The sequence below is a fragment of the Notothenia coriiceps genome, unplaced genomic scaffold (genome assembly GCF_000735185.1).
Source record: "Notothenia coriiceps isolate Sejong01 unplaced genomic scaffold, NC01 NC01_scaffold00003521, whole genome shotgun sequence".
NCBI classification, from domain to species: domain Eukaryota; kingdom Metazoa; phylum Chordata; class Actinopteri; order Perciformes; family Nototheniidae; genus Notothenia; species Notothenia coriiceps.
Window position 1 is genome coordinate 183,575 of NW_011336222.1, and position 11,201 is coordinate 194,775.

Here is an 11,201-nt window from a genome sequence, read left to right on the forward strand (position 1 = left end):
TGAGTTTATGTGTGTGTGTGTGTGTGTGTGTGTGTGTGTGTGTGTGTGTGTGTGTGTGTGTGTGTGTGTGTGTGTTTGTGTGCGATTTTGGTCTTTTCCACAGCTCTAGTTTCTACTCCAGCATAAGGTTACCCAACATGGTCTGTGAAAGATTAGTCATTCTGTTCTCAATGAGGAGGTAGCAGAAAGCTAAAGCAGTAGCAGATCTTGTGGAAAACCATTTTTCTCCCTCTCTTGTTTTTGCATTTTTAATTGAACACACTTGGTCTGTAGACTTCATGTTGAGGGTAAGTGGCATGCAAGTTGATTGTCCGTTATATCGTCTGTTTAGTTTGTGCAGCGTATACAGAAGTCCCCTTTGCCTGTTTTTCTTCTTAACAGTAAGAGTGCTTGGCATTACAACGATTTGCAGATTTTGTTTGTGTTTGAAAAGAAAAGTAATTAACATACCACTCTTACACCACAACTGGAGGTAAAAAGCCGAATCAGTGCAACAACCTGGATCTGTTTTCTAAACCATTTGTTGTTTTTGAGAGTCAAAGCAATAGTTCATCTTACCATTACTTTTAAAGGCAAACATTCAATGGTTGGCGGATATTTTAGTATCCTAAGCAAAACAATAAGTATTGAATTATTGAGAAAACATTAGGAGTTGGACGAGCTGATCAATATCATTGGCTAATTCCCAGGTATTGATCGAAGAGAAACATTCTCTTCCTCTACCACCCTTATTTTTGTCTTAGTTCTGGTTCTGGTCGAATAATGTTGTTCTGGTCATGAGGTTAAGCAAGAGATTAGGGTTTCATAAACGTATCATTTAACTTTTTTATGGCTTTATATCATATCATTGTATCATTCATAATTGTATCATGTTGCTAATCCAACTGATTCTGTTTCCAACATCTTCTCCGACATCTTAACCAGTTCTGAATCAGCCTTCTTCCTGTGTGCATCACAGATTTTGTGTTTTTTACCCCTAATTGTCCTCTGTTTCCTGTCGCCCCTCTTTACTTGTTAGGGCGGCTCTGTCATCATCCTGTCTTTTTACTGTCCGCCCACCTCCAGTTCAACTCCCATTATCTGTCTTTGTGACTCTCCTGTCCTTTTCTTGCCATCTGTCCTCATCTCACACAATCCTTCCACCACATCCGTCCTCCCAACAATTCTTGCTCTCTGTCTCTCTCATTTCCGCTCCCTCCTTAATTTTCTCTCTTTCTCTGTCCCTCTCTATCTCTCCCGCTCTCTCACAGCAAGATGCTATAACAGGGCCTGTTAGAGGATGAGTCATGTCTGGAGTCTTTAATTAAACATCTGCATCAGGCGTCAGCACTCCATCACTGCTTTTCGTCTTTTGTTTACTTAGTTATGTTCTCTGTATTCTATATGTCTGTGTTATCTGTAAGAACGTGTAACGTTGCTGCCTTCTTGGCCAGGTCAGCCTTGTAAATGAGATTTTATCTCAATGTTTTTATCTGGTTAAATAAAGGTTAAATAAACTATTTAAAGCAATTAATCACACACACACACACACACACACACACACACACACACACACACACACACACACACACACACACACACACACACACACACTCACAACAATCGAGGCACACCTCAAATAGCAGATACCTACCTAATGTGAGCTTCATGCTAATGAAAGTTGCACTAGAAGGGGTTAATTTCATGCAAATACAAATGGCACAAAAGAGCAGAGCAGTTTTCTAGAAGATGTGACACACTGCAGTTTAAATGGGAACCCTTGTGTCTGGAGGAAGCTTGACCCATACTGTGACCCTACAGCCGGTTCATAATGCACTAATGTATGCACAGCCCCAGGTACCTGCAGTGACCTGACCTACTACAGCCTTCTTTGGGATCATTAGGAGGCGCTCACCTTGAGTCCCTTCCCTAGAGCAGGTGGTAGGTTCATGTAAGTGATAAAGAAAAATAATCTCTAGTATGGTTTAGGAGAAGAACTTGGGGTGGAAAATATCATATGTTTTTTTATGAACACAGGACAACACTCTATGTACAATAGACAAGTGTGTAAATGTGTTGTCCTTTTTTAAAATGCAATCAGTTAGACTGTGTGTGTAAAGGTATGCAATAATGTGTGGTTATACAAGGAGCAAAACAAATTGGACTTTGGTTGAAAGAAAAACGATGAAGTTGAGAGTTCTCTGACAGACGAAGTGATTGGGGTCAATGATTATGACAGAAATGTTTTCCTGTATCGAGCCTTGTGACAATGAATCACTGTGCCTCCAAAATAACAGTAGTGTATTTTCAATTCTCCAGAAAGCCGTAGCGAGGAATGTGTCTTTCTTGTAAAAAGATTACAATCTTTATAATATAATTTTCTCATCATTCTTTTTCTTTTAATCATGCCCGGCTCACCCTCTTCCTGGTATTTCTTCCCTTATCACTTGTCTTTCTCTCTGCTGATTTTCATAGAGTTGGGTATCTAAGAAGCAGAAGGCCATAATAGAATGTGCTTTCACCATCATATGATAATTAATACAAAGAAAACCCTTTTGCAGAAACACACTGACTGTCTTTCTCTCTTTCACTCAACAGGTGTTGGGACGAATAAAAAATAGAGGGAGCTTTCGATTTTTCCTGTTACTGTAAACGATTTGCTGAGAACTGGATTCTCTAGTACTCTGCTGCTGATTCTGGGGACTGAGCCAACTTTCAGCTCACCTGTGTGTGTCTGATTGTCTTATCCTGGGGTCCCAAGGCTTTGCACTGGCTGAACTGCAGCCATGGAGGTGGCCCTGGTAGACTTTCAGAGCTTGGATTGTCTTGATGGCAGCTTTGAGGATGACACCTATGCTGATGAGACCACAGCTCTCACAGTGGACATGCCCCAAGAGCAGTGCAATCCAGGATGCAACTACCTTAGGCGACCCTCTAAAGTTTCCGCCACGCCTTTGCCCTCCTACATTTGGGACTCCCGCTCATCTACGCCCACTCCACACACACAGACTCCAGGAGTACCCCAATCCCCAACCATGCCAACTCCAAGAAGACAGGGGCGCACAAGCTGCGCCAGCATGATCTCCAACTGGAAGTTGCTTCTGAAGAGTGAGGGCACTAAGGAGAGCGAGACCATCTTCAGAAAGCTTGCAAAGGAGTGCTGCGAGGATCTGTTTGTAGATAACCGAGGGCTGGATGAGGGAGAACAGAAAGTCATCATCAACATCGCCGGTCTTCGTTTTGAGACGCAGCTCAAAACTTTGGACCAGTTTCCTGAGACCCTTTTGGGGGATCCTTTAAAGAGGATGGACTACTTTGATCCAATGAGGAACGAGTACTTCTTTGACCGGAACCGACCCAGCTTTGATGGCATTTTGTACTACTACCAGTCAGGGGGTAAGATCAGACGTCCTGCGAATGTTCCCCTGGATGTGTTTGCTGATGAAATTCTATTCTATCAGCTTGGAAGCGAGGCCATGGAGCAGTTCAGAGAGGATGAAGGATTCATAAAGGATGTTGACATCCCTCTACCTGATAATGATCTGTGCAGGCAATTCTGGCTGCTGTTTGAGTACCCAGAGAGCTCAAACGCAGCTCGAGCTGTAGCACTGGTGTCTGTTTTTGTTATTGTCATATCCATAATTATTTTCTGCATGGAAACACTGCCAGAATTCAGAGATGAAATTGACCCAATTGTGCCCACAGTAGTACAGCCTTTCAACATATCCACATTGCACAGTTCTGGGGCTCCATCTGGAAAACCCAAAACTTTCTCTGATCCCTTCTTCTTCATTGAGACGGCCTGCATTGCTTGGTTCGCCTTTGAGCTGTGTGTGAGATTTTTGGTCTGTCCTAGCAAAAGGGAATTTTTTAACAACCTCATGAATTTCATTGACATTGTATCCATCATCCCTTATTTTGTTACCCTGGTTTCAGAGTTGATCACAACGCCACAAGAGAACTCTGGGCAGAACATGTCTTTGGCTATTTTACGTATCATCCGTCTAGTCAGGGTGTTTCGTATCTTTAAACTCTCACGTCACTCCAAGGGGCTGCAGATCCTGGGACAGACTCTGAAGGCCAGCATGCGTGAGCTTGGCTTGCTCATCTTCTTCCTCTTCATCGGAGTCATCCTCTTCTCCAGTGCTATCTACTTTGCTGAGGTAGACGAACCCAACACACAGTTTGTCAGCATACCTGAGGGCTTCTGGTGGGCTGTGGTTACCATGACCACTGTAGGCTATGGGGACATGTGTCCTATTACCATGGGGGGTAAATTGGTGGGCACCTTGTGTGCCATCGCAGGTGTGCTGACCATCGCTCTGCCTGTTCCCGTCATTGTTTCCAACTTCAATTACTTCTATCACAGAGAGACGGAGGCAGAGGACAAGGCGCCCTTGGTAGAAGCCGTGGAGCAAGCCATGAAGAGTGAGTCGGACACCAAAGAGAGCAGCAACAGCTCGATCAAAAAGGCTAACGGCACCTGGCAGACTGACACAGGGACACAACCGAAAGAGGACACAATTTAGGAGGGGAGACTTTGATACAAAGCAACAAAGAAATAAACTCAAGAGGATCAATGAGATATAATAATTGTATGTTGCAAAAATGTGTTTTATAAGGATAAATGGGATGTTCTTACCTCTTTCGTCTAATATGTACACAATTACATGTTTTAATATCCGACAAGCTATGTTAATGTTCAGGCTACTATGTAATCAAATACCAGTTATGGACTTTATCCTTAGTTGCATAGAAACCAAAATAAAAACAATTTTAATGTCTTGATCCTTGATCCTATTGCTTGTAACATTTTGCACAGCAGCTTTGAGATTGATATTATTGGCCACAATGACTCTCAACACAACTTTCAGACACCCTCTTCTCTGTCATAAAACAAAGGTCTTGGAAAGGTTTAAAGCAGTCATGTTTAATTAAAGTTAAAGAGAAAAACTTCAATGTCATAATACAAAATATTTATATGATAACTGTACTGCTGAGCTGCTTCAGGTTAGCTTAGACAAATTACTTTACTTTGATACATTCAGTATAGGAAAAGTAGGCAGTAGGTATTTTTGTTCTGGAACAAACATTGATATTGTTCAAATAGTTTTCCATCTTCCAAATGTATCTTCTGTGCCACAGTCTGCAGATAACTGCTCAAAATCATAGCTGACTCATGGATCGTTAACAAATAACAAAAAAGACGCAATTTTTCTTTCAGTTTCTAGTAAAGTGTTTTTAGTTTCTAGGTAACAGCCCCACCATATTTTTTATTTTCAGAATTGTATGTATCGTATTTCAATTCATCCACGTAGATAAGTAGCCATGGTAAGTATATTCCACTCTTTTTAGCTGTCGAACTTTCTCCACTGTATGTTATGCAGTGCCTTAAATTATGTATGTTGGGATATTGTTGACTTCGCCATACATAATCTTACTGTAATACTTTTGTTTATCATGCATATGCTCAGTATTATTGAGTTTATTTCTTTGTGAGGATTATTTTCCAAAATGCTGTCCAACAAAGAAATGCATTCTGACCTGAAATACAAATGAACTATAAAAATCATAATTTTGTCAGTGAGGTGGAACTTGTACTAAGGAAGTATATAGACAGCAAGATCAAAAACACTGCAAGTGAGAAAGAGAAACAAGAAGCCAAAGATAATGCTGAATTTAGGAAATAAAGGGAATTGTTAGAAGGCGGGGGAGCATTGTAGGTCATAATATCATAATCCGTCTTGTTTTTGAGGAGTAAATGTAAATTATGCTGTATCAGTGTAAGGCTCTTTATTTATTACTATTTGTTTTATAAGATTTTAGTAGCAACCTTGGGAAGTGATGCGTGGATTTGGCCCCAGCATTATGATGTTATCTAAAAAAAGCTGTAGGCTCCTGTTATATCTTCTCACAGAGCATATAATCAAAGATGATTTATTATTATGTGTTTTCTGTGTTTTTGACAATCAGCTTTGTGAAGATATTGATATTCATTGTCATGATTCCTGTGTCCGTAAAGTCACTGATGTGCAACAAGTTCTGAGGTAGCCTGACCTGAGGTTATTACCTGCGTCGTCATGGCAACAACTTTAGTACACTAACAAGACCAATACACTGTATTTGTATGTATGATAACATTTCAGTATCCAGTTTACTGTAAAGTATGCAAAATATACAGGGATTTTAAATCATGTCTTCTCATGTCTTATGTGTGCTGATGTGTTTACAGAAAGCTTAGTGTTTGTGTATGTGCGCATGTTTGTGTATGTGCGCATGCTTGTGTGTGTGTGTGTGTGTGTGTGTGTGTGTGTGTGTGTTTGTGTGTGTGTGTGTGTGAGAAGGAGGGACATACAGAGAATTGGAGAGAGAGGGAGTTAGCGTTCTTGTATTTCCATCGGTGTTCCCCTTAAGGGAAGATTCCGTCATTGCTTTTAAGCTGTCTCTGCTTTCACTGTAATGTCAGTAGGCACACACACACACACACACACACACACACACACACACACACACACACACACACACACACACACACACAAAGATAGAGGTCAAATCAACAAGCCATGTGTGGCAGTGCAGCAACAGCCTCTTTGGAAGTCATCCAAACAACAATAGGATGCCAGTCTCTGGTTGACATGGAGTAGTCGTCTAGCTATTGATGCCAGTTTGCTTCACCTGATACCTTTCTTTCTGGCCTCGCCTCAACACCTCGTTTCAGGCCAAATAATAAAGTAAATACCTTTTTGTTATAATGATTGTTTTTGTATTACTTACAGTTAACAACATTCTAAATTAACATCTGCTTCTTTCAAATCTAAGGCATTGTTTAAAGCAACAGACTCCTCCTGTCAATAAAAAGGGTGTCAGATCTTTAATACAGAATAACAATACAAAAGTGATATTTATAGTAGGTAGCTGGTGGGCATGGTGGAAGAAATGTGGCACATTACTTAAGGAATCACAATAAGCATGAAAAAGACTGTCTGATGACAGCATGGGGCCTTTTTCTGTTAATGATTATTCATAGATATATTTCAGGAAGCATATTTATATCAGTTTGTTTGAAACTCTTGTATAATTAGCAATGCAGATTAAGTTGTAATCACAGGCAACTCTCGAGCTGAATTTGTAAACGGCAACTGTTGTGTTATTATGCAGGGATGTGAACAACAACACAAAGACAGTGTTTCCAACATTTCAGACTCTTTGAGTGCTGCTATAGAGAGCAGATGAGCTTTATTTGGCAATTCTTGCTCTCCTAAATTGCTTCAACACTGTTGTTGCATCTTCTCATTAAAACCTCAGCTACACAAATACACAAAACAGGAACACTATGAATGGTGAATAGATGAATAACCCTGATTGTTACTACATGGACGTATAGGATATAAGAGGCATCTAAGGACAAAGAGTGAAAACTGAACTGGCGATAAAAAAGAGAGAAAGGAAGGAGTTCACATGCAACTGGTAATGGACTCTGAGCGAGAAGATAGGTTACAAGCAAGTGTTGAAATTGGTAACAATTGAATGTGATCCTTTACAAACACATACATCTGTGTATGCATGTAAACATACATAAAAAAAAGGACTCTCCTGAAACGATACATTTTGATGAACCGTTTAATAATACATTTTCATAGAAAACAGTTACCGGTATAGAAATGTTCTTCTTTGTGATTTCAAAAGGTCGATATTGACAGGTCAAATACAGGCGAAACGTACAAATACCTTACAAATACAGTTATTGCTGTATTGTAATCATAGACTGTATATATAAAGATTGTAATGTAATAACAGCTGTACTGGAGCCATCCTTGAGACAAGCAAAAGTAAAATTCAAGAAGCAGAAGCCCATCTTGCTTTTAGGGTCATCCAGGTTTCTAAGCTTGCCAAACATGCTTAGGTTAAACATTGTTTGGTGTACCCTAATCATCAATTTAAAACTCAAATTTGAAAAGGAAATTCCCATTGGAAATGCTCAATCCCGATATCATACTATTTAAAAGAGGACTAAAACAGCTTTTGATATTAATCCTTGTGTATCTTTCTGGTGATTTATTCACAATGCGTGTCTGTGTGTCGGTGGTTGTTGCTAGGTCGTCCCATATTCCTGCGGCACTTTGAGGTTTTACCAATTGGACTGCATCCCTGGCAAGGTGTTCTCTCTAAAATTGTATTCTATTACAATAGTGACTGTAATGGAATACTCCTCATCAATCACTAATCGGTAATGTAATCCAAGGGATTATCTAAACTCAATAAGAGATTCTTCCAGAGTACCTTCCGTATTTGATGCAAAAGTAAATAAGGTATAACATATGTAATTAAATCTGAAATGACAAATGCACACATATGTTTTAAATACAAACTGTACGTTGTATCTTGATATAAAAGTCCCGATTTGTATTGATTTCTGAGTTCCTCGTGCCCAACTAAACTGTTCCCCAAAGTAATCTTTCTATGATCTATATATCATTATGATGTTTGAATTAAGATTAAAACATTATCTTGTTTAATTTGGTGTTTTTTTAGATGTTGTAGGTAACAAACTGCATTGAAGATTTTTTGTATTAAAGTCACTTAACTTTAAGTGGACGGACCACACATCAAAATACATCCTCTACTGTGATATATATGCATTGCACATACTACTTCCACACACATATAAAACATGATCGCATTGGAATTTAAACACAATGAGATTGACGGCAACAGGAGTGTGGGTCACACTGAGGCAGGTGCAAAGATTTTCTATGACTGTTTTCAGAAAGAGATCAGGCTTTTTCACCCAAAATCCTGTTTGAATAGGTGACAGCAGGAGTGAAATCTTTTGCATGCAGTATTTGAAGTTAATCTGCTGCAACACTGCTTGGGCTTCTTAAGGCTAACAAAAACATACACACACAAAGAAATACACCTTCATGAAATGAACACATGAGAAAACCCAGACTATGGGCCTCATAGTCCCTACCTAGTTAAGTTCAAGTGTGTTTTCTTTATTGCACCTTCTTCCTTTTTATTATTGGTATGAAAACATATTAGGCATGATACAATTCCCTTATTAGCGCCCGGTTGCCCTTCGTATAAACCCAATTCCCATATATTCTGCTTTTAAAGTTGAGAAAACATTGTCAAAGTCATACGCTGATGCTAGTGCCCTTTCTTCAAATGTAGCTTGCCCATGCCCCACAGAGAGACCGAGTGTGCCACTGCATTTGCGTGAGTTTGTGTGATCAGAAACGGTACAGTGGAACATCCCTCTCAAGTGCTTAAAGATGCATGGGAGTGCTCCATCATTAACGAGGTGCTTTGATGGAAAGTTCCACACAGGAGTGAGAGATATGGGCATCAAGTGAGACACAGACACACAACAGGTGAAGGCTGGGAAGAGAGTTTGTGTGACATGGAGTAAATATCTGGCACGCAGTTTATTTTCAAGCTTGGGCTTCCCTCCTCTGAGCCTCATACTGTACAACATGTGTGTTTTCATTTAAACCTGCCTCTGTGGATTATATCCCTCTGTCATAAAGAAAAGGAAAGACCCAGATTGTAATGGCCAGGTGAACAAAACACTTGGATTAGGATTTGTATGTTTTGGGGGGTTTTAATTGGAAAAAATATGTATTACTCTGATTTTCCTACTTTTTATGTACAGCAACATTCAAACTTGCTGGTGTTATCACAAAAAGTTTGGCCAATTTTACATTTTGAGATTCAAGATTCAAGCCAATAGGGCATTAGAGAAGCAAGTTCACGTACAAGCAGCACATCAAGACACACTTGGGAAAAAAAACTCCCAAAGGGCAGCACTCAAGGCTTCCATGATGCTTTACTCCCTGACACCCTGAACAGTTTCTTTGCCAGGTTTGATGTCTAAAACAGCAGAGTGAGGGCTCATATGTCACCGCCCAAGGGCTCCCCCTTGGGTGGTGACATGTGAGCCCTTACTCTGCTGTTTTAGATAGACACAAAGTCAAAATACAGTGACACCAGGTGAGATCCACGCTTATGAAAATAGACACCACCAAATTAGCAGGACCAGACCAGGTGTCAGGCCGAACACTTAAGTAATGTGCTGACCAACTAGCATTAATGTTCTCCAGCATTAACCCTCCCTGCAACAGGCGGTAGTCCCCATCTCGCATCAAGGTACTGATCTGGACAGCCACCAGTTTGATTGTTGAAGTCTTCAAATGATGCCATTTCAATTGCACATCATACAGCCATGTCACACCTGGAGCATCCAGACACACATGTCAGGATGTTGATTGGTAGCTTTGCTTTCAATACTATAATCCCCCATATACTGTAAAACAAACTCAACAACCAGGGATTTACCACTTCACTCTTTCTTCAGACAACAAATGTGAGAAAGGGCTAACACACATCCTCGACCCTCTTCCTAAACTAAGGTGCACAGCAGGGCTCATTTTGGACTTGAGTTAGATCTAGTTAGACGCATGAATGGTAAAGAGGTGGAGAGTGAACAGCTTTTAAAAAGAGCTATAGTATACATACTGTTAGTGTGTGTAGGAAGCAGGACCCAAATGCAGATTAAAGTGACAAAATAACTCCTTTATTTCAAGGCTAAACTCTAAACAAAGACTGAACAGAACACTCACCGAGGAACAAGCCATATCACAAGATGAACCGACAAAGACAGACAGAAAAACCAGAACTTAAATACACACAAGAATAATCATACAAACAAGACACAGGTGAGGAGGGAGGAGAAAACACAGGGACACCAGGTGAACACAATCGGGTAAATTAGACACACCAGGGAAACTAACGACGGGGAACCACAGACAGATCTAAACAAGACACAACACAACGCAGACAGAAAACCAAAGACAGATCTAGACAAGAACAACGCAGAAAGAAAACCAAAAGACAGATCTAGACAAAACACAACACAGACGATCGTGACATTACCCCCTCTCAAGGGTACGATCCCAAGACGGTCCCAAAAACAAAACCCACAAAAGTCCCAAAACCTCAAGCAGGGTGGGTGGAGGGGGTCTGGAGCAGGGACGTATCACTAGGCCAGCAGGGTGGGTGGAGGGGGTCAGGAGGACGGGACTAAGCTGACTGCCCAGGGGCACAGCAGAGGACCAGGAAGGGATCTCGGGCGGACGGCCCTGGGGCAAGGCAGAGTTCAAAAAGGGGAACTCGGGCGGACGGCCCGGGGGCAAGGCAGAGTTCAAAAAGGGGGATTCGGG

General features: G+C 40.8%; 1 protein-coding gene across 1 annotated transcript; it reads left to right on the plus strand.

Moving 5' to 3' along the window:
* Positions 1-2,844: 2,844 nt before the first annotated feature.
* kcna10a (potassium voltage-gated channel, shaker-related subfamily, member 10a) lies at positions 2,845-4,533 on the plus strand. Its single transcript, XM_010766652.1, has one exon. It carries the CDS (start codon positions 2,865-2,867, stop codon positions 4,506-4,508), a length of 1,644 nt encoding a protein of 547 aa, XP_010764954.1. The 5' UTR covers positions 2,845-2,864; the 3' UTR covers positions 4,509-4,533.
* The last annotated feature ends 6,668 nt before the right edge of the window (positions 4,534-11,201 follow it).

What these genes read in the sequence shown, in the direction of transcription:
- kcna10a (XM_010766652.1), top strand. Translation starts at nt 2,865, where the DNA reads ATGCCCCAAGAGCAGTGCAATCCAGGATGCAACTACCTTAGGCGACCC.